The sequence below is a fragment of the Lethenteron reissneri genome, chromosome 17, assembly GCF_015708825.2.
Source record: "Lethenteron reissneri isolate LAM-NWPU_2019-01 chromosome 17, ASM1570882v1, whole genome shotgun sequence".
Classification (NCBI taxonomy): domain Eukaryota; kingdom Metazoa; phylum Chordata; class Hyperoartia; order Petromyzontiformes; family Petromyzontidae; genus Lethenteron; species Lethenteron reissneri.
The window spans coordinates 14097967-14121053 of NC_083795.1; the positions used below are offsets into that span (position 1 = coordinate 14097967).

A 23087-nucleotide genomic window follows, 5' to 3' on the forward strand; every position below is an offset into this window, starting at 1 on the left:
TGGTGTCCTGCCATAGCTAAAAATATATATTAATCAGGTGAAACTAGTATTGGTCAAAAGCATCCCAATGCTGAAAAATAACAACCTGCAGATTACTCAATTGGGATTGCAAAAGAGCCCACACCAACCACACACGCCATTGGCTTCAGTGTTAACCTCTGTGGCTCATAGAGCCAGGCTGAGGCTTCCTCGGGGTTCAGTATTAACAATTAGAGCCAGATAACTACTCTACCAGGGATCAGTGTTAATACAAGTGACTCATAGAGCTGGACTAAGGCTTTCAAAGGGTTACATTTAACAGTGTCTTTTTTTAGTCAAGAGGGGCATAGAGCCGGAATCAGGCTCCCGTAGGATTTAGGCAGTGGCACATCTATTGGGTGTGCAGGCGGTGCAATTTCCACCAGAGCTCGCAGGCTGGAGGGGGTCCAGACACTGATCTACATATATGGGGGGGGGGGGGGTGCGGTGGAAAATTTTACGGGGAAGGGGGGCGGGGGAGATTTCATTCCTTACACCACTGCTTCATGGCTGTCAAGCAGCAGCAGCAGCAGCGAAGGGGATCCAGAGAGACCGTGTCCATTTTTGGGATTTCTCTGCCATGTGACTGCAGTCTGCTGTGTTTGGGCAGTCATTTACCGGCGGTGTCACCTCCTCGTAAACTCTGGCGCGGCTTAAAGGGGCCGTGCAGCCCCCTTACCACATCACCCCTCCCCACCACCACCACCACCACTCTCACCCCCCCACCCGCTCCCTGTTTGTAGCACACATTTCCCTAAGCAATAAAACCAAGCAATGTGGAAGAGCCCTATCCCTTCACATCCGTGTTTGGTTCTGAGACCCCCTCCCCTTCCAAAGACAAATATCCTCCTGTCGGCTTACCAGACGTTTATTTATTTATTTAGTTCGTTATTGCCTCCATTCATTTTTATAAGTATCAAAGGCATTTGAGCAGCGGTAGAGATTTGAATGCAGGGAAAGTGCGTAACTTCGTTCCATCACACACGGACACTCGCACGCACACCTGCATAGACACTCACATGCACGCACATACATACATACAAAGATCCCCCGTATAGCCTTAACGCACTGTTGGGGTAAGTAATGGTTAGCGAGCACTCCTGAAGGCCGGAGCGGCACGCGAGGGGGTGGATGGCTAGCACCATGCCCGGACGCCTTTGTCTCCCTAGTGTCGATGTTTACGCACTAGATACTAATTTTAGGCTGAATCGACCTAGGGGAGGCCCAGGACCGGTTCAGAATATCGTGACTGTTTTTTGGCCATGAGCGGGAATTGAACTCGGGTCTCCCAGGTTCGTAGTGCAGCACGCTAACCGCTATACCTCCGCTCCCCACATACATACATACATGCACTCTCACACAGACTCCCGTACAGGGAAGACAACCATCACTCGAACAAACTGTTGGAATAAGTGCTGTGAGCGGGCGAGCACCCTATGAAATCTAACACAGCGCACCAGGGGGCGCTTTGGCCAGAACAATGCCCGGCCATCTTTGTCTCCCTCGTGGGGATGCTCAGCAACAGTTACGATATTCTTCACTGATATTGGTCGGAAGCGAGAATCGAACCAAGGTCGCCCACAGTGTGTCAACCACTACGCTACTGCACCCTTTACACAAACACGCACACACGCACGTGCCTGGGCGTGGGGTGATGCTGCAGTTAATTGTCTCACTCCTGCATGCGCTGTCACCGTCAGCCGCCATCTCTCCACCGCTGCACGAAGGCCTCGAAGCGGTCACCATCGCTCATGATCTCGCGATGCAACAATATCCATCTGGCTTCCACGACACACGGTGGGGGGCGAGGGGCGGGGGGCATGGGATGAACTTTGCTATAACTGTAGGCAACCGCCACGGTGTTCCCTCTGTGGTCAAGAATGGGCATTGCCCCCCGGTGGTCACCATATCTGTACATATGTACAGCTATGGGGGGTATTAGGGCAGTGATATTAACGAATGTGTTGGGGTTCTGGTGTTACCTCAGCTCTTGCACCACTGCCAACGCAGTATCACAACCACAAAACTGTTTGCCACAGGGCAGGTTCAGTTAATCGAAATCGAGAGGGGGGGGGGTGCGAGGTGGGCAGAGCTGTTGAAAAAGTGTCATCTCCTCCAGGGTCTAGGGGGGGGGGGGGCTGCACTTTGCGAGTGAGACTTTGACACCACTACCACCTACGTCGTGATTGCGAGATCCACGTGGAAAAAAACCCAGAGCAGCTCAAAGGGCTAGCAGGGCACTGCCAGTCACTTCCAGTCATTGCCATAAGGGGTGGGGGGTGATGGTTGAGGGGGGCGATTGGGGACGGGCACCCAGTACTTTGCGGGCAGTGTTAAGGCAGCATCGGGTTTCAAACTCATCGCTTCCTCCTCTTGGAATGATCTACCAGCCCAGTCGGGTTTCAGATGTCACATCCTTACCGCCGATTGGTGATTATAGGATGGTTGGAAATATATCCGTGTGTGTTCTTTTTATTCATGACAATCCATATATATATAAACTCTCTGTACCTGGGTGGTGTGTGGGGAGGGGGGGAGAAACGCAGCGTCGTTACCCCGGTACGGCCTGGGTATGGCACGGTACTCGGCGGCCAGCGTGCACACGAGGGCCGCGCGACGTCACCTTTATCGGCCCGGCTCTTCTGAACAAAAGTTACACGTGGATCGGCACTGCCTGTACCTGCCTGCCTCACCCCGCGCGTTCCAAGGTCTGCACGGACACCCAGATCTCTCCCTCCCTCGCCTCGCCTGTCTCGCCTCCCTCCCTCCCTCCCCTCCCTCCCTCCCTCCCTCCCCTCCCCTCGCCTCCCCTCGCCTTCCTCTCTCCCCTCCTTCCCTCCCTCCCCCCTCCATCCCTCCCTCCCTCCCTCCCCTCCACGCGTCCCTCCCTTGAATAATTTGTTTTATGAAGTTCGCGGGGCTGGTGATCGGCACGAGAGGCCGATGCCCCCCTCCACCGCCCCCCATGAGGGCGACGGCCTGGTGGCGACCTCGTGCCGCTGGCCTCGCGAGAGGGCCCTGCCAGAGGGAGGAGGGTTGACTCCCAAGCGCGATGTCGAGTTTGCCACGGCGCGTGGGGATTGCGGAAGAGGAGGGAGAGGAGACGGGCAGGGTGCCGGGGTGGGCGCGGCTCTGCGCGACGAGCCCCGTGCAGAAAAGAGGAGAGGGGGTTCGGACATAGTGAGAGACAGAGCAAGAGACGTGGCGATTGGGACAGACGCGAAAGTGACATAAATGGAGAGAGGTTTCTCTCTCTCTCTTGGAGATAAAGAGCGATAAAGATAAATGCAGAGATACACATAGAGAGAGGCGAGCACTGGCGACACACACAGTTAGAGATAGACAGAATAGACACAAAACGACACGTACAATTAAATACACACTATGACAGAGACAATTTTGGGTAGGGGTCTTGTGCGTGCGTGTTCACGCGTTCCGCACGCACGCATACAGCACATCACAGCGAGTTAGGGAGTGGCGAGGGGGGACCTGCGGGGCATTTTGTACCCTGCCCTTTCGGAGCAGAGCACACGGGGCAAGGACTCGGGGTAAGGTCAGGCCCCCGCGTTCCGATGTTCTCAGTAAAAGTGCTTCTCTCGCGGGGGGAGAGGGGGGGGGAGATAGCTTGCCGCCACTCTGGGAGGACCAATGCCCTCTGAACGGCACGAAGGCCGCAGTGAGTCTGGCTGATCAGTAACCGGGCCTCTGACCTCTGCCCTAGGCACCCAACTTAAAGCACTCCGGTGCTGGAGGAGGTGGGTGCAACGACCCATCGTTCATCAATTCGTGTAATTTCTTAAGCTCATCGAAATTCCTACTGGCCCACATGCCACCCCCCTCCCCGCCACCCCGTGGTGTATACTCAGCAGTAGCAGGATGGGTTTACCCCAGTTAATGACGATTAATCGAAGCGCCAGGGTCAGTGGGGGGCGGGGGAGTGGGGAGAGTATGGAATAGCTTTGTAAATCTTCATACATTCCATCAGTCCTGGGTTATTGGCTTTTGCTTTTCAAAAGTGATTGGCAAATTGATAGATATCCAGACTGGCCCTCATCACAGTAACGTGGAATTTCCGACGAGTTAGAACGAAATGGAGGTGAGCACAACCAAGTACTGAATTGGGCAAGGGTCACTCTGTCCTAAACTCCCGAGCCAAGGTTTTTACAGCGCTGTTGATAATGAGCCCCAGAGAAATCCCACGGTGCAATGAACACAATTCTCCCCACTCACCGCTTCTTTAGCTGCCGTATTTTATTGTTTAATTATTTAAGCATTGGGCAGAGTGGTTAGAACCAGAAAGGAATAACGCAACCGGTTGAGTGCGGTACTGCTGCTCTACGATGTGTTTTCGGGCTGCACCGCGTGTTGTTTGGCGTCTTGTCCGACTTTCCGCATGCACGCGCTGGGAGCTTCTTCAGGAAGTGTATAAGCACGAGGTGCACGCCATCATGCAGCTATGCAGCAGCAGCACAACCGCGAACAGCCACGTGGCAGCAGCAGGAGGCAGCGCTCGCTGTTCATTTTCGGCGTTGTGTTTGCGCCGCTGTCGCGGGTCCGAGAGCTTTGACTGCGTTAGAGTTGAGCAGCAGCAGCGGACAGCCGCTGCACACAGCGCAGGAGAGGTGCTGGTGGTTGTGGCACTGCGCGGAGAGCAGAGACAGATATCGAAACATCGAAACAGCGGGTGACATCAGACACTGGCGAGCCGGACACCGAGACAGGCACGTCAACAGCAGGGGTCGAGAGACAGGGGGGGGGGGGGGTGGCTCAGGGTCTCAAGTCTCCCGGGCGGGTGGGTGAGGTCAAGCAGGTTCCCATTTCCTCCACCGGTGCCAGCTCAGAGGTTTTTACCTCGAGGGCCCGAGGTGCCATTAAGATGCGCTGCATTATTTAGCGCCCGCAGTTTACTCGCGAGATATTTTTAGAGGCGAACTTTTGCTTTCGGGTGAATTCGCTGAGGTTTCTGTCCTCCTCGTATACACGGCAGCGTTGTGTACAACACCTGGCTGGCGACGACGGCTGATTAAATAAAATGACATTGGCCAGAACACATGGGCCAGACGGTATGACGGCCCATCGACCGGAGGCTGGGGACGGAATGGCAGCCAAAGGAGGGGACGCGCCAATCAGGCCCGGCCAGAGCGGAGATGGAGCGAGATGAGGTCCGCTCACGTGCAGGGAGGAGTGAGATGATGAATGGGAGCCGCGCCGGAACGTGAGGGATGGCGACGGCGTGGGGAGATGTTAATCCAGCAGTGGATCGACAATGGCCAATGATGACGATGGCAAACATTCGTCACGGAAGTGACCAAACATCTCAACGCAGATTTCCCGTGATCATTTATTCATATAAACAAACTAAATATTTGATTTACGTTACATCTCGGAATGAAATAGAACACATTCCGAGAGGGTTGCCCACCCGGGAGACGGAGCGATTTAAATCGGCTCGTGCGCAGGTGAATCGTTCCATCTCAATGAACCGTAATGGGATGGCGAAGACTTGGGCAGGCCTCCATACAATCAAGTAGTGGATAGAGCACGGCTGTTGGCGAGGATGATGATGGTCTCTCGAGACACGAGGCGGCAGTCAGCGTGACCAGCGGGGCTTTGTGGCCGCTCCTGCATCAATCACAGGAAACACAGCCAGAGCCTCGCTCGGAATCCCACGAGATGAGATCCCATGGGATGGAGCCGTCTTGAGAACACACGACCCCCCCTCCCCCACACTCCCCCCCCCCACCCCACCCTCGACACGCGCCCTGGAGCTATAGCGCAGGTCGTGGTGGGGTAAAGCGTGGGCACGCCTTCCTCTTCCAAGGCGTCTTGGGTCTGCGGTGGAAGAGTCGGACGAAATGAAATTCCCGCCAGCGGCGCCGTGGCCGGGCTGCAGCTGGGCTGGAACTCTCCCCGCTCGGGCTCGCGGCCGTAGAGAGAGAAGGTTGAGGCGGGGGGGTCACGTGGCGCCTGCTGGCAGCGAGTCAACTCGCGTAGTTGCCGCACGCGTGTTTGTTTAATGTTCGTTTCAGATCCGAATCTTTATTGTCGTGTTCTTTACGCCTCGCAGTCGGTAGCAGAGCCTCCATTCTCTCGGGCACCCGCTGACTCGCTCGGGCAGCTGCCGGTTGAATAATAACGCCGGGGTCGCGCCTAGCGGCTCGCCTCTCTGTTTGTGTTGCTGCACCCACGCGTGCCCCCTGTCCGCGTGTCCTCCCCGCTCTTTCTTGCTGTTGCTGCTCTTGTTGGTTTTAAAACCCCGTGCATGTCCCCAGCAGCGAAATTGGTTTTCATGCGGCCAGAAAAGTGTTGCCTCTTGCACCGTGTGGCTCGCGAAGAGGGCTTATATATTTATTCGGAGCGGGTACAACAAATAGCACGACATTCTGGTCTTAGCTACTTGGCGTGTGTATCTTCTCCAGCACACACCGCCGACCCCGGAGTTGGTGAAGTCCGGAACAGAGGGAGATATAAAGACGAGAAGCGAAGAGAGAAGCGGAGCGAGGGGGGAATGGGAAATAGAGATGGGGGGTTCGGTAGTGAGAGAGGGGTGAAGGAAGATAGATAGATGGTGAGAGTGGAAGATGGGCTAGAGGAAAGATAGTGGCAAAAATCAGAGAGGTGGAGCAGAGAAAGATGGGGAGAGGAAGGCTAAATGAGAGGGGAGCGAAGAAGAGAAGGGGGTGGTGGGGGAGGCCGGAGGCCGCCTCAAGTGTGTAGCAGGGCAGCATTCCTGGCGCCGGCACGATCCAGATTCGTCCTCTCTCCTGGCGGGCGGGCGGGCGAGCGGGCGGGTGGACAGGCGAGCGGGCGAGCGAGGGGAACGCAGCCCGCCGCTGGTTTATTGTTTGGCCCCCGCGCTGCGAGCGAAGCCGTTGAGCTTGCGCCGGTTCCAACCGCACACGCGGCCGGCACCGCCACGCCGCCTCCTCCTGCTCCTCCTCCTGCTCCTCTTATCTTCCATCGCCGAGGTGCAGGTCACGCCGCGCGCCCCGCGCCGTGTTGGGCAAGGAGATGAAGGGGGCAGCCGCGAATAAATGGAAATGACCAGAAAACTGAGGACGCTCTCGGATGTTTCACGCCGGCCGATGGCCTCGCGGGAAATTAACGGCAGCCGAGGGGTGGTTTTGTCAGCGGCTCTGCTGTGGAGGTGCGAGAGATGGGGACGCGCGCGTTCATAGAATCGCCAAAAGTAAAGGTGAATGACTGCGTCTCCCACGATCGGGGGGGGGGGGGGGCATTGCAAGATATAAGAACGTGTGCTGTGTTAGCTAATCACAACACGTAGTCCTGGACTGCTGCCTCTCCTGGTCACTGCTGCCGTCTGTCCTGGCCACTAGGGCACGAACGCCGTGGTCAGGGCATGGGAACAACTGTGTCACAAGCGGGGCATTTTTTTAACGTTCACATTGTGATCAGGGCCCGTGCCTTGATCAATGGGCTAGTTAGTGTCTCCATCACTGAAATGGTGCCGTGATCAATGTGCTAGCGCTCAATGAAGAGCGCAATTGATCACAGCACAGCGAGGAGTGTAGTGTCTCGAAAGGCTGTAAGGGAATCCTGTGACGGTGCAGATATGGGCCATGATGACGGAGATTGCGCTATGATTGCACGGACGGCGACTCGCCGTGACCACTGAGACAGAGCCACTCCTGGACATCGCCCCGGGGAGTCCAGGGGAGGCAGGAAGGGGGGAGGAGGTGATGGGGCGGGGTGGGGGTAAGGGGGGAAGCAGAGCTAATCACGCGACTTGGAGGAGGAATGGAAAACCATAATTGGAGCGCTTCCTGCCAAGCTAATTGACTTGTGTTTTAATGTATCTGAGGGGCAGATTAAATCTGAAGCATGCGCGCTGAACTGCAGGTTAATTGCTTTAATGATGATGAGAGAGAGACATTTTTTCCCCCTCCCTTCATACGATTTCAAAAGGGCTGGGAAGTTAACGCTTAACGGAATAGGCTTGGTGAGCCGTGCTCGCGGTGGCTCTGGAGGGCACCGCGCGGGGAGTTGCGGCTTGGAGGGGGAAAGAGCTGTCACGCCGTGTTTATGCAGAGCAAAGTTCAGCACGCTTTGACCATTGATAGAAAGAGGTGGAGCGTAGGGGGCGTGTGGCTGCGTGTGTGTGTGTGTGTGCATGGTGTGTATGCATGGAAAGCGCAGTAGTGGAGCGGTTAGCGCGCTTTGCTACGAACCTGGCCACTCGGGTTCGATTCCCACTCACGGTCCAACACCAGTGACGATTATCTAAGCCGGTCCTGGGCTCTTCCCTTGGTCGACACAGCCTCAAATGAGTACCTGGTGCGATGTGTAAACATCGCCACTGGGGAGACAAAGGCAGCCGGGCGTGGTGTTGGCCACCTATCCCCTCATGTGCCATTCCGGTCTTCATAGGTGCTCGCTAACAGCACCTGCCCCAACAGTCTGTTAAAACTAAACAGGAAATCTTTGTATTTGTCGAGTCTGAAGCTGTGCGTGAATGTGACAGTGTTTGTCTTGCGTTTATTTGAGCGTGTGTGTGTGTTTCTGAAACTGTGCGTGCAAGTCTGTGCGCTCGCGTCTGTGTGGCTGTGTGTCTGCGCGTGTGTGTCGCTGTGTGTCTGCGTGCGTGTGCTCTCTGTCTCCAGCGTTTGTCTTTGTCTGGCTTCAACACCACGTACGCGTTTGCATCCAGAATTTTCTAGGTGTCCTTCTTAAAGCCACGGGTACCCGCATGAACGCGTACGTCTGTGCGCACGTCTGTGTCCGCACGTGTGCTCGGTATGTACTCTTCAGCAAAGGTGAGCGCAGGTCATACCTGTGAAGGTGTGGAGGTGTGTGAGCACACGTCCTTGGCGTGGCAGAGCGTGGCAGAGCGTGGCGTGGCGTGGCTTTGGCACACGTGCCCGCATACCCACACACACACATTGCGCTTGCGTGACCGCCTCTCACGTGCTTGCACGTGCGTGAAGTGCAGGTGTGTGTGTGTGTCTGTATGTATGTGTGTACTATAGAGACAAAGGCGGCCAGACGTGGTGCTGGCCACCCACCCCCCTCGTGTGCCGTATCGGCCTTCGTAGGTTCTTGCTAACAGCCCTTACCCCCGAAAGTCTGTTCAGGCTGTACGGGGGATCGTTGTCTTGTGTGTATGCATGTAATTATTCATTCATCCAGGAGAGGCATAGGGCTGTATTGGGTTTTTATTTTACGTTGATTTCAGCAAATTAGTAGGAGAAACCCGGAGCACCTGCAGCAAACCCATGCGTGCGAGGTGACAGCATTATATCCCCGTACAGATGGAAACAGATGGCGATTAGTCCACTTGCTGTACTGCATTCTCCTGGCAAGCCACGTTTTGGGCACCTCCTCGACCCCCACGGGAAGGGAGTCGATCCACCAGCCCTCGCTGGTGCCTCCACAGCGCCGGATTCTAGCCGCCACGTGCAGTGGCCACCACCGTGTGTAATGTATCACGGCGTGTGTGTCCGTGTGTAAGCGCGTCAGTGCTAATTATAACGATGATGATGATGATGGCCTTTATTCAGGAGGGCCTCGGTGAGCCTCGACACTCCTTCTGGAGGGTCCTACATTGGGTTGTTTGACCACTTGGATTTCAAGGAGTGATCGATTCATTCGAGAGGAACCCGGAGTGTCGGGAGAAATCTCAGCACTTGTACGAGGGGGAAGGACACCCTGGATAGGTCCGCATCAACGATATATTCAGAAACCCACTTTCTGTACTGCCATCTCCTGGCTCCCTCCCAGCACAGCGGGTTTGGGAGCTTCACAAATCTGTACGTGATCCACCAACCCTTGCCTCCATAGACTGGTGGGGCAAGTGGCCGTCAGTGACCACCAATTACACATACATGCAGATTCATACATACATACATAAGTACACACACAGGACAAAGACCTCCCATTTAGTCCACACAGGCTGTAGGGGAAAGTACTATTTGCGAGCGGCACGTATGTAGGCCAGCACGGCACACGAGGGGGTGGTGTGGCCAGCACCACGCCCGGCGGCCTTCGTCTCCCCAGTGGCGCTGTTTACCCACAGCACCAGATAGTCATTTGAGGCTGCATTGACCTTAGGGAGGCCCAGGATAGGTTCAGATAATCGTCACTGGTGGATGGCCGTGAGCGGGAATCGAACTTTGGTCGCCGGGTTCGAAGTGCAGCCCCGCTAACCACGACACTACCACTGCACGCACCACGCACACACAGAAGAACTCTTGTATGCGTAACCACTCGTGGCCCTGGGGGAAATGAGTCTGACCGTGACGAGCGTCAAACCCCCTGCTTAAAATTAATGGCCCTGGCTCATTAAATTAATGCCACCCCCCCCCACTCGCCCCTTTCGGTCAAACTGCCCAAAGTTAAGCAAACAGCCAACGCGGCGTGAAATGCGCGGCCTTAAAAGGACAAATGCATAACAGGCGACGTTTTGGACAATGAGCCATTGTATGCACGTTTAACTTCTTCCGCACCGTACGTAGCCAACCGTGCTAATCAGAAGCGACGCGTAATTTTGACCGTATGAGTAGTCCTTGTCAGCCGTGGTCTATCCACTGCTGGATGAAGGCCTCCCCAATCCTGCGATATAGTAACAGCGCTGCGCACCAGCTGGTCTACACATCATCATCGTCGTCGTCGTCGACACACCCTTACCGAACCGCCTTCCGAACCCCCCACAACTCGGCGCGTCCCACTCAGGAGCCACCCGACGACCCCACGCTTAATTAACGGCAGCGGAGCAACTAGGACGGAAACGAATGGCTGTTCTTCGCCGCCGTAGCCTCGTTTGGGTCTCCGTGGGGAGTTTGTTGTCCCCACCAAGGCAGGGTTTACGACTTTTATTGGCGTGCGCCGGTAGCAAATGCACCCCCCCCCCCCCCCCACAGCGGGCGACCGAAACGTCAGCGCGGAATTGCTTGCTTTGGTGCGCGCGAGCGGAGCACTGCCGTCGCACGTGCGCGGAGAGCCGAGGGCGCAGAGCGAGAGGGAGGAGGGGGGGGGATGCGTGACGTCTGCTGATGTGTGTCCGCGTTTTGTGCGTAATTTCTCCCCCTTTTTAAGACGTTCGCGGTTTGCTAAGCGTAGAGAGAGAGAGAGAGCGTGCTCACTTAATTGCCTCTAAACAAGACCATAAAGCGCGGCGAAGCGCGGCGAGCCTCCCTCGGTAAGTCACCGGCACCGGCAAACAGAGAAATTTATAAATAAATGAAGCGACCCCCCCCCCCCCAGGTAAATAAATATATAAACCCCCACCGCCATTGTGGCGCTTTCGTGCTGTTGGGGGCCCGCAATTGATGTTGTGGCCGCTGTTCTTGTTGTTGTGTGGCTGTTGTGGCTGGTGTTGGCACTGGTGTTGTTGTGGGAGCATCTTCTGTTGTTGAGGCTATGGTTGTGACTGCTGTTTGTGGCCGCTGAGTTTGCTGCTGATGCTGTTGTTGTGTTGTGGCTGTGTCATGGTGGGTTATGCGATGTTTGGAAATGCTCCGTACGGCAGATAACAACCATTGGCGGGTGACATCTCGCTTCACAAATCGAATTCGCAATGTGGATGCATTGCTTAGAGCCCCTTGATCAATCTACTGTTGAAGGAATGTCTCCCCACACCAAATTGGTCACGGGGCTTGTTCGATAATAGTCCCCAATGCTCATCATTGTGGGTTTAGTCAAAATTGGGGGGGTGGGGCAACACTGATCCGGATATCACTGGCCACTGATGTTCACTGTGTCCAGAAATTAAACTCAGGACACTGGGTCTATTGGGCTTACCACTGGGCCAACGCATTACCCTGTGCGTTCGTAGAATGTCTATTGGTTACCCCAGTCACGTGGTGGTGGGCTATTCACAAATTGTCCATTGGTGGAGGAGATCGCTGTGATACTAACATAGCCTATGAGCGGTCAAAGATTGGCCAGAGGTTCCTTTTCATTGTCTTTGGATCTGGCCATAAAGTAGCCAAAGTTGGACAACAATGTGCACGGTTCTGGCTTGGTTGGCCAATTTGTGACCGAAATTTTGATGTTTACGGGTGGTCCGAGTGGTTAGAGGGGACATCGATGTCGGTAAATCCGGTTGGAGGTGGCTGCTCCATGAGGTTAGTTCTCCTGGCGGAGTGGAAGATGGCAGCCTTCACGTGGCCCACTCTGTTCAGTGAGAAATCACAACGATCATGGATCACTGATCTCCCGGTCTCCAGAGCAACACCACAAGCCACGCCAACTACCCTCTTCAGGACCAAACAATGCGCCAGATAGGCCCTGGGACAAGGATCTCCTCCACCGAGGGACTCGCCCGGGGGAAGTGCGAGTATCTCGCGATCACGATGATGCCCCCACGACATTGATGTCCTGATGCTGCAGGATGCCCTACATGCCAGTTGCTACCACATCCATGGATACAACCGCATGATGAGCAGTTACCCTGGGCCCTGCTCTTCGCCCAGGGTGCTCACCATGGGTGGATTTTGCGGGGGGTGGGGGGCACAGGGGGCAATGCCCCTCCCAAACAGGACACCTTTACTGATTTATTTTCAGTAGTTTACGATTAAGATTAAAAATGGATAAATTATATTCACCCGCGATTCTTAATGTGAGGGACAAAGTGAACTCCTGCCTCCCCAAATATAGAAGTCAAACTTTGGCGCTCACCAATTCCTCCTCACCAATCTGATCTCACTTTGGGGCCAGAGACGGACATGGCAAGTTCCCAAGGTGGGAGGGCCTCCCAAAATTTCAACTTTTTACATAAATAAAAAATTAAAGTAAACATTCATTGTACTTCCACTGAGGGGATGGGGAGGCTGGAAGGAGCTTGCTTCTACCCCCCCCACCAGACCCTCCACTGACGAGGGCAATACAGCCAGGGCTCTGCCTCTGAGATAATGCGAGCTTTATTATTTAGTTTGTTTTTCCCACTGAATTAATTAAAGGGCCGTTTGCATTGTGCGCGCATGGGGCTCCTGTTACGTAACGAGTGGAATGTGCTCTGTGCCCCCATTAAGGGTTTCTCTGAGTGAAAGGGCTTTCGTGGCCATGAAATCACCACCGTGCGCGTGTCTGAGTGGTGTCCGCGTGCTTGTGTGTGTGTGGTGTGTTACTGTCAGTGTGAGTACGTTCATTTGTATTGGAGGTGGTGCTGGCCACCCCCCCCCCCCTCTCGTGTGCCGTACCGGCCTTAAGTGTTCGCTGACAGAACGTGCCCCATCAGTCGGTTAAACGCGATATGCGTGGGGTCTTTGTGTCTCGCTTCATGTGTGTGCGTCCATGAAGAGCAGACCTCTGTCTCGTTATGCGTGTGTGTTAACAAAACAAGCCACAGTGATTTCCTGCGCATCTCCTGTTTACAACCCCAAACTAGTCGTGGAAATTCTACGTTCTTATGGCAGAGGCAAGTATATCCATTGGACAACTACTGCTGACTTCCCCATAAAGGGGCACTTATTTTATCAGCCCCGGAAAGATTGGAACGCGCAATCAGGATTAGAACGCGCAACCTTTACGTTCAATCACTGAGCCACCCATGCGGATTGCGCGTGTGTGCACGTGTCTGTGTGTGTGTCTCTCTGCCCCTGTGCATGTATATACTCCAGACGTTAATCCTTCGCCCTGCCTCTACATGCACGCACTGCCTATCTGCATCGAGACGGTGCATTTGCATTTTAGACGCATAGCATCGTGTGTATGTGGTGTACATGTTTGTGTGTGTGGTAGCTGCTCACTTACAGCATTTGCCCCTACAGCCTGTGTAGGCTACACAGGGGATGGGTAGCGCCAGTGAAGTGGTGAGCGCACTTCGCTATGCACTCGGTGACCCGAGGGCGAATCCCACTCAGAGCCGACATCAGTGACGAACCGCTCCTGGACCTCTCCTTGGTCGATTCGGCCTTAAATTGGTCTCCTGTGCAGTGTGGAAACATCAGTACAGTACTCGATAGGTACAGACGACCGGGCGTGATGCTGACCACGCTACCCCCGGTATGCGCTGGTTTTGGCCATCACAGGCACTCGCTAGCAGCACTTGCCCCAACAATCTGATAAGGATATACGGGGGATCTTTGTCTTTGTATTCTTACGTGTGCACGGAGGAGTGGCGGGGGTCAGGCCATCAATTGTTGCATGCAGTGCGAGTCGAACTCGTGTACGGCAGGGGCGGTGGCAGTTGGATTACGTGGGGATTGTGGGGCGACCGCTAATGCCCCCTCCTGCCCGTGCCAACTGCCGCAGCGCGGCTGCCGGGGCTGTCGCGGCATCGGCCCTCTCACCCGCTCAGCTGCGTCAATTACGCGTGACGCAAACATTAAACCTCGCATCGAAATTAAAATTCGCCGAGATGGCTTGCGTCGTATTAATTCTCGCGCACCACGCCGCTTTCGGGATCGCTGTTTGGCTAAGTGATGAACAATGGTGTACGCATTAATGAGCCCTTAGCGGTAATTAGGCTCCTAACGTCACGGAGACACTCAAAAGGTAATAACGCAGCGACGAACAATATTAGCTCATTATCTCGGCAGAAAGCGACAAGTCCAAGATCATTACGTAGGAACGCGCGGATTAATTACGCCGCTGCGGTGCGTGCGCTGTTCGCTCCGCACGATCGCCACGGTGTTTATGCCGGGCAAGCGCGCACGCCGGGATCGCTCCGCCACGTCACCCCACACCCGTCGGGATCGGCGCCCTCTCGCACACTTCCCCCCGCACTGCCGGGAGATTAATCCCGAGGCGGGCGGTCACAGGTGATTCGCACGTGGCTAAGGTCTGCTGGCGGATGAAATGTTGGCTGACCTCTACGTGTCTTCGCCCCCCGGGTCTTAATCCCAGTGTGCTTTGGCCCAGAGCCAGGCTGCGACGCCCGCACACGCCCGAGCCCGTCGCGACACCCGAGCGAGATGCAAGCAGCGGAGCGGTGGGGGCGTGGGGAGGAGGGTGGCTGGGGGGGGGGTGCAGCCGTTAATCATCTGAAAGGCGTTTAAAAGTCACGACAGCGAATTCACCGACGGTGCGCAAGAAGAGGTGGCACGTGTGGCAGGGCGAGGGTTTGGGGTTTTCCGTGCGGGGCGCGCTCGCTTTCCCGGGTGCTGGGCACGGCGCCCCCTGCCCCACGATGATGATGATGACGATGATGCGGTGGAAACTCCCGCTGGTTGTCGAGGGGATGCGGCTCTAACGCGTGTGTGTGGCGTTCACCTCGTGCAAAGTCTCCGAGTCAGTGCTGACACTTCCACTTGGTGATGATGGAGGTTGAGGTCACTGTTTATAAGGTGACCACCAGTGCTTACATCCGGAACGCTGTTCCGGAAATTATTATGGTGTGCCACATCCATCTCATCTTATTTTGACCTCGTCATTTTTATAAACGTGTTCATTAGATCGTAAGAATACAGGGTAGAGTATTACACGATGATGATTATAATAGATAGGTGTAGTGTGTACTCCAGTGGTAATGCCTTGCGCTGAAAACCCCTACTGCAAGGCAGCCTCGAAGCATTTCATTAAAATACCGAGCGAGAAAATGAATCCCTGGCGACCACTTTTAACCTCCCACAAATCTGACTTGGTGTTCGGTCCGCCCGGTGTCACTGGCTCATGCGGCTCCGGCCGTCGCCACTCGGAACTCTGCCCCGTGTGGGACCTGTGGACGCTGCATCCTCCCGCGCCAAATGGTTGCAGATCGTCAGCGGTCGTGCCGCTGCTGCTACTCCTCCTCTTCCCGCAAATTAGTGGTCATTTGAACCGCCCTCAAAGGATGATGATCTGCGTCGACAAAATCCGGTAGTGGCCTCGGAATGTCCGTTCCCTGCTGCGAGCGGCTTGACGTCTCCAGGTGGCAGTAACGGCGGCCGCGACGCTCGCTGAGTTGGCGACGGGAACGAGCGTTGGAATGCGGGACCCCTCCCACGCAGTCGTGAAGCTCGGGGTGAATACGTGCGTGATCTACAGTTCCCATCTCAATCCACTGCTAGATGAAGGCCATGAATGAATACATACAAGGAGAAAGTGCTGTGGAACCCCCCTCTAAAATGTATTTGGCTTCCTTTTCCACACTCGCCAGACGTCTTGGAAGAGGTGGGAGGACCCGCACTCTGCCCAACCGCAAATGGCCCACGCCTATCGACAAACTGTGCTGGGCCTATTTACACCACAGTGGGTGGACAGCACGGTGGCGGTGGTGGTGCTGGTATCAATGGGGGGTTAGAATTAAGAAACTCGTGCCATTATTTCAACTGCCGCACCGGGGCATTTGCTGGGAGCTGCCACCTCTGCCTCACACAGGTGCAGCGAGCCAACATCCCTAAGCGCCGTACCGCGGCAGGACTCACCCCCCCCCCCCCCCGTGAATGCAGAACATTAATCTCTCCCCCTCCCCCCTCGTTGTGTCCCCCCCCCCCCACTTCCCCCCACATCAGGACAAGTCCGACGACGACACGGAGGACTCGCTCCTCGCGGCGCTCGCCGAGGGACTGAGCAGCATCGATGGCATCTCTTGCCTGGACGGCATCGGCGGCCTGGCGTGCAGCCCGCCGGGAGGGGCGTGCGGCGACGGCGGCAGCAGCGGCGGCGACGACGACGAGATGGCCTCGCTGCACACCCTGGTGGCCGCCGCGCGGCCCATCGCCGCGGAGACGGCGGACACCCCGGCCGAGGAGGAGGAGGAGGAGGAGGGCGACGAGTGGCAGGAGTTGGAGGAGAAGCAGCAGCGGGAGCCGTCGCTGGTGAGAGCGATGGAGGGGGGCACGACGGAAGCGGGGCGGCGGGCAGCCGCGAGGGTTTGTGGGGGCCTCCGGGGCCCCCGGAGCCTGGGATTGACTGTGGCATTTACATAATTGTGGCTTCTGGAGCCCAAGATCGGTATCGCGAGGCCCCATGGAGGAGAGCGATTCCCGAAGTGGCCGCATGGTCTCAGCGCGCTTAGAACATGGTCAGCGCTGATTTTGAGAAGTAAAAAAAATCGCTCGAAAGAGACTCTGGCACTAGTAGCTTGCACCACCGCAGCCTCCTCTAAGCCGCGTGGTCAGCGTGGAGCAGTAGAACAACAAACCCTTCTCCAGGGTTTGTCTGCACCTTTAACCTTCCCACCGTCCTCTCAATGCGGACTCTGGCTCTGTAGTGAAAACCTAACTGTGTCTCTTCTCCCTCTCTTCCTCTCGCCCTCTCCCCCTCTCTCACTCCCTCTCCCCGCGCAGCTGAAGAAGTTGCTGCTGGCGCCCGCGAACACGCAGCTCAGCTACGAGCACCGCGTGGGGGGCAGCGTGCGCTGCCGCGGCGGCGGCGGCTCCGGCGCCACCGCCACCGCCTCCTCCGCCCAAGCCGCCGTCAGGCCCCACAAGCTGCCTCTGCCCCTCAAGGTGAGTGACCCGGCCCGAGACCGCCACCGCAGTGACACGGGAGGGGGGGTTGGGGAGGGTTCTGGCGAAGGCTGTCGCCCGGGCGTGGGTCTGTGCCCCACCGTGCTCACGGTGGACCGGTGGCACCGTGAGCCACGATGCCCACGGGAGGGCCTGGGGTGGCGAGGCACGCCGCTCCACACGTGTCACCTGTCAACGATGCCGGCAGGTGACGCATGCGGAGCGTTTGCAAGCCTCGCCTGGTCTCAAGACTTGCTTTGCAAGAGCGGCCCGCAATTGAGATAATTTGACCCAGTTCCAGCGTCACAACGCGGCTGCGTTCATCTCTTTCGTCAGTGCTGAGGCAGTGGCGGAAACTCCGCATTCCCATGACGGTGGCAGTGATTGTCCACATGACGAGCTCTGCCTGCAAAATACAAGCTACTGCTGTCAAGAGGCGAATCGCCTCCAAAGTTTTCCCATGCGTTTTTTTTGTTTTTACATCGAAAAAAAAGCCACGCATTGAGTTGCGGTGGATTTCGATACGATCTGGAATTGCAAATAATCTACAGCGAACGCAAGCGCGCGTCATTAAAACGCGGTCGCCCTCTCGTGCAGCCCGTACGCCCGTTCCTCGCTCGCTAGCACAGGGGTTATGTAAAAAAACATTTCTCACCACCCTTGTGTGGGCTACTGGCAGGGGGGATAGGAGGGATGATCGGCGAGGGGTGGGGGGGGGTAGGGGGAGATGGAGGACGGGGTGGGGAGGAGTGGTGGGGGCATGCTTTCTTGCGTCACTGGATACCCTGGACACCCTTGTGACTGAGACGTTTTCCATCTCAAGGGGATTGTCCACGTGGAATATTTTCATGAATGAATTAATCAAAGTAACGTGCAACAGAATGGGTTATACCAGCACAAGGAGCAGGGGGCGGGGGGGGGGGTGTTGGCTCCTGCTGTGGAACTGGGGCAAGCGATTCACGACATCGCGTTGCATTAACGAGTGGACCCAAGGTCCCGATTAATGAGTCGAGGACCCGATTAACCATTATTCTGCACGTGTTCCCTCTGCCTTGGCGACGGTTGCCACCTCCTCCCCTTGCGCTACAATAATAACGGCGACGATGAACGGCACGTGTATCTTGGGAGGACGGACAAAGAGTATCTTTGCAAGAGTGGAGTAAGGAGATCGTCTCGCGTGGTGGACTGTTGCTATCCGCTACGCAACTGGCAAACAAGTTGAATGTCGCCGGGAGGACTCGCAGATATCCCAGCGCAAACCGCTGCTGCCTTACGCGAGGACGGTCCTGGAAAGACCAGGGCAGGTGGTGGCCACCCCGGCCATGGACTAACTCGAACCTCATGCCACGACCTCGGTTTGGCGAGTTCCCATCAACCAGCTGCCACGACAAGAATCGCTTTACTTACTTTTTATGGAGGACTGTACATGCAATGAGGCCCGTTGAGGCATGTAATACATCACTCCTTTTTTGTAAAGGCAACCTGCGTTATGTTAAGCAATTTAGAATACAATAGAATATTTAAGAACATTAAAAATGTAACGGATCTCGACTATATATGCAGCAATCCTCTTCTTGTTTCGTACGACCTAATCGTTGCAGAGCAACGATTACTGGTTCAGCTGTGAGTGATGTAGCCATTCATTTTCTTTGTCTGAGAGTTGGTTAATTGCTTATATGGTACACCCACCCACACAGTCACTCATCCAATCACTCACGCAACCACTCGCACACCCATCCACTCGCCCACCCACTCACTAAACCCACTCACTCACCCATTCACCCACCCATCAGCCCATTCATCGAATCACACTCACCCACCCACTCGCTCACCAACCAGCTTCACCAACCACCTTCACATGTATATTTGGCAAGTGCCTCGCCACAGGCGCACACAGGAGAGTCTCTGCTTTTACTCTCGTGCGTTCAGGATATTTGCCGATTAATTCTAGACACATTGTTTCGATGCATTGAAGATCGCGATGAAGATGAGGGAGACATTTGTGGAATCCCCGAATAAAATTCCATCCCTCCCCTCCCTCTGTCGTCGCAGCCAAAGCCTCTGCTGAGCGGGAGGTCAGCGCCAAACTGCACGGAGCTGCTGCGCTACCTGTGCACGGACGAGGACCCGTCGCCCTCGCACTCTGAAACTCGGGCCACCCGGGGGGGTGGCCGGCCCAAGAAGAAGGCGGCAGCGGCGGCCACGGCCACGGCCACGCAGCCCCAGGCGACGCAGGCGGCGAGATTCACGTACAGAGAGGGTGCGGGCCCCTCCCTAGCCTAGCGCCGGCGCCGCTCCTGCCGGCGGCCATCCTCGCGGCATTTCAGCGGTGTTGCTTTGAGTTGGAGTTTCACTCTATTCTTTCTCTCTCTCTTTCTTCACGTTTTTTTTCGTTTTTTCAATTTATTTCACTAATGTTTTAATTTTCTCCACGTTACAATAACAGCCATCTGTTGCTGAGCTCATGATTTTCTTAATTATAATTTGCATTTTTGTTCCCCCCCCCCCCCCCATTTTTGGTTTATTTTTCTTAATATCTTATTTTTTTAGTTTTTTGCATTTATCTTCCCTCTTTTGTGTGTGTGTGTTTTTGTTTCAGCCAAAGCACCCAGCCTGTCCTTGCCTCTCACTCCCAACTCCCCAGGGTAAGTGCCATGATCACCCCGTTTGTCTTTCTTGCCGACCGTGGCGGAAATTCTCCCTCCACTGCCCAGCGCTCACCGCTCCATCGTTTCGCTTTTTTGCTGAGCGGCCGCGTTACCGGGGGCCGTTCATCAAACCCCCCCCCCCCCCGCCTCTCTCCCACTCCTTCCTCCGCCCCCTCTCCCGTTGCAGGGAAGGCAAAAGCTTCTCCTCCTCCTTTGAAAACAAAACTTTGGACAGGACGCTAAGCGCCGAGCTCTCCAGCACCGCCGGTAGGCTGCGCGCGTGTGCCTTGTGTGTGTGTGTGCGCACGGACGCGTGCGTGTACCTGTGGAGTTGGCGAGCACGGCGGTCACGTGCTGCGGTGGTGTGCTCAGCGCCGTGGCGGCTGGGCGCGTCCATGTTTCCCCAGTGCCTTTAAATGAGCACCTGGTACTCATTTAAAGGCTGCGTCAACCGAAGGGAGACCCAAGACCAGTTCAGACATCACTTGCCACTGATGATGGCTTCTCCTGCGTCGATTCAGCCTCAAATGATTACCTGGTACGGTGTGAAAGCGTCGGCATTCGACAAGAAGGAGAACTGCAGCCTTCATAATTGCTCTCTCATCAGCGTTTGCTCCACAAGTCCGTTGGGCTGCATGGGGACCCTTTGCCATTGCATGTGTGCGTTTGTGTGTTTGTCTAAAGGGGAACGTGTTAGCCACCCACCCCCTCGTGTGGCGCACCGGCCTTCATAGTTGCTTGCTAACAGCACTAGCCCCAACAGTCTGTTCAGGCTATACGGGGGATCTTTGTCTTTTTTTGTGTTTGTCTAAAAGGCTGATGGTGGTTATCATGGTTCACGGGTGGCAGAAACCCCCTAAGCCTTCCAAATCGATGGGGTGCTCGGTCTTTCATTTTCATGGGCCAGCGCTCGCGAAAAGGAAAAGCATTTTTGGCGTGAGCGAGCGCCCCGTTTCCACTGGTCGGTTTCCGCGTCGTGGTGGCAGCGCGGCCGTGGCCAGCACCAGGGGGTGGCCGGCCCCGCCGAGCACGCGACGGCGCAAGACGTGGTGGGAGATGTGGTGGGAGATGTGGTGGGAGACGCGGTGGGAGACGCGGTGGGAGACGTGGCGCTGAAACGATGGCGGTGGCCACGGTGAATGGCAGCGGCTGATAAGGGGCTCCAAGCAGCACGATGGGCGGCCCCGCGTGGTGATGGATTCTCATCGCCGGTTTCGGATTTATTTTTCTTTACCCTGCTCAGGCTTTGTAAAAAGACACCAATTTATTTTTTATTAAATAGGGGAAATTTAGTATGCATGACACCTGAAATGCAGTGTAAATAATCCAGTTTTTTTTTCTTCCTCCGAATGTGTACAAAGAGATGCATTTTCCTAATCCGATGAGGTTTTTTTTTTTTTCGAGAATTCCGCGGACCGCGTGGTATTTTTATGATTTCCGTGACATCTGTGAAATCGCGAATTTACGTGCTAGGCGTAATCACTGGGGACACAGCCGGACCCACGGTGGAAAACCCGGGGAGCCGACCAATCCTCCCCCCACTCCCCCCCACCCCCGCCACGACCAAGAGCGATGGGCCCAAGTCGCCGGCATCAGCCGAGGTTGCAAAACTTTCTTGAACGTGAAAATTAAGAAGTAGCGCTTTTGGTCGTCTTACGCGTGGTAAGAGGCGGGGTGGGGGAGGGGGGGCAAGACAATCGGCCAATCGTTATCGCGAGCGGGGACGGTGTCGAGACATGAGTCGTAATCGTCAACTTTGATTTTGGCAGGAGATAAAAAAAAATTGAAGTTGATTTTGTTTAAGCATTTCAGAACTCAAGAGAGCATGGTGAGTTCTCATTTGCAAGGGTTACCTGAGCCATTAGTCTTCCAGTAGGGGGCGATGATTGCTGCTGCGTAATCCCTGATTTGCATCATTTGCGGGTAAACTTTCGAATTTGACACAGTTCAACCATGAAGCCGGCACACGATGATGGCCCGCTCCTGCGAACGACGTTAGGTGGATCTTTGACGCCCACTTGGAAGTGCCGCGAGGCGCGTAGCCTGGTGCGCAAGAGCCTCCTGCGTGAAGATCGCACGTTTGATCTCGAATTCATGCCGATTAAACAAAGCAACACAAATTCTGAATAGATAAGCATCAGAGTGAAGCAGTCGAATCTGGCCACAAATACAAATGCGGAGTAGATAGGACATCTAAAGCGGTTGCGTTTTGAAAAAATTATTTGGAATCCAAAGGAAATCGGCTGAATTTAGAACAGGCAGCGAGAAAATAACGCGGAATATGATTAGATGTGATGAGACAAGACGGAGAGATGAAGAGCAATAGCAGAGAGACCCGGTCACACGCTCTGCCGCCTTTGGCGACACAACTTCTCACCTTCCCCACACTCGGCGTCCACCCTGCCTCGTCAAGACGTGGGTTCAATTCCCACCTGTGGATAATGAAAAAACACACATCAGTGGGCCTCCTCTAGGTCGACTCTGCCTCAAATGAGGACCGGTGACCTCCTCTTACAGGCGCCGAAACCTACACCTGTCGCTTCGGGCTCCCGCGCCTGCCTTGGACGATGGGCCTTTCTGCCTAGGGGGGGAAGGGGGGGTCGGAAGGGTGGGTGGGGGGAGCTGTCGCATTCCTCGTGCGGAGCGACACGGCCGGCGCGTGTAAGACAAGTGCATCGAGGGCCACATCTGCCGTGCGCCGCTGGGAGATCCGTGAGCGGGCTCCTTCTGGGAGCGGCTGACAAACGGCTTCCTGTGGGAGAGCTCAGAAATAACCAGCGCGCAATTAGCTCTCGGCACGCGCGTGCACCCTCAGCGCGGTGGCAGTGGTGCGTGCGAGGTGCTGCGAACCCGCTGACCTCAGTTCGATTCCCGGCCGTGGACGATGCGATCAGTGGCCCGTTACATCTGAACTGATTCATGTAACACATTCACTTTCATCCATTTCACGTTCCAATAGTGCTGCTCGTTTCCGGCCTCTTGCCAATGCGCTCAGCATTTGCGACAACGTGCATATGAATTGGCCGCTGAACGTGAGCACGTGATGATGACGATGTTGCATGTGCGGACGTCGTCACCGCGGAGACGACGT

At 55.5% G+C, this 23087-nt stretch overlaps 1 protein-coding gene across 3 annotated transcripts in view; it reads left to right on the forward strand.

The window, feature by feature from the left end:
* LOC133343530 (peroxisome proliferator-activated receptor gamma coactivator 1-alpha-like) overlaps nucleotides 1-23087 on the forward strand; it is a 156911-nt gene that overhangs the window by 120877 nt on the left and 12947 nt on the right. For all 3 annotated transcript variants that reach the window (XM_061553201.1, XM_061553202.1, XM_061553203.1), the window contains exons 3-7: nucleotides 16410-16715; nucleotides 17187-17348; nucleotides 19401-19608; nucleotides 19948-19993; nucleotides 20184-20263. In XM_061553201.1, coding sequence (XP_061409185.1) covers nucleotides 16410-16715; nucleotides 17187-17348; nucleotides 19401-19608; nucleotides 19948-19993; nucleotides 20184-20263 — 802 coding nt within the window. The remainder of the gene's footprint in view (nucleotides 1-16409; nucleotides 16716-17186; nucleotides 17349-19400; nucleotides 19609-19947; nucleotides 19994-20183; nucleotides 20264-23087) is intronic.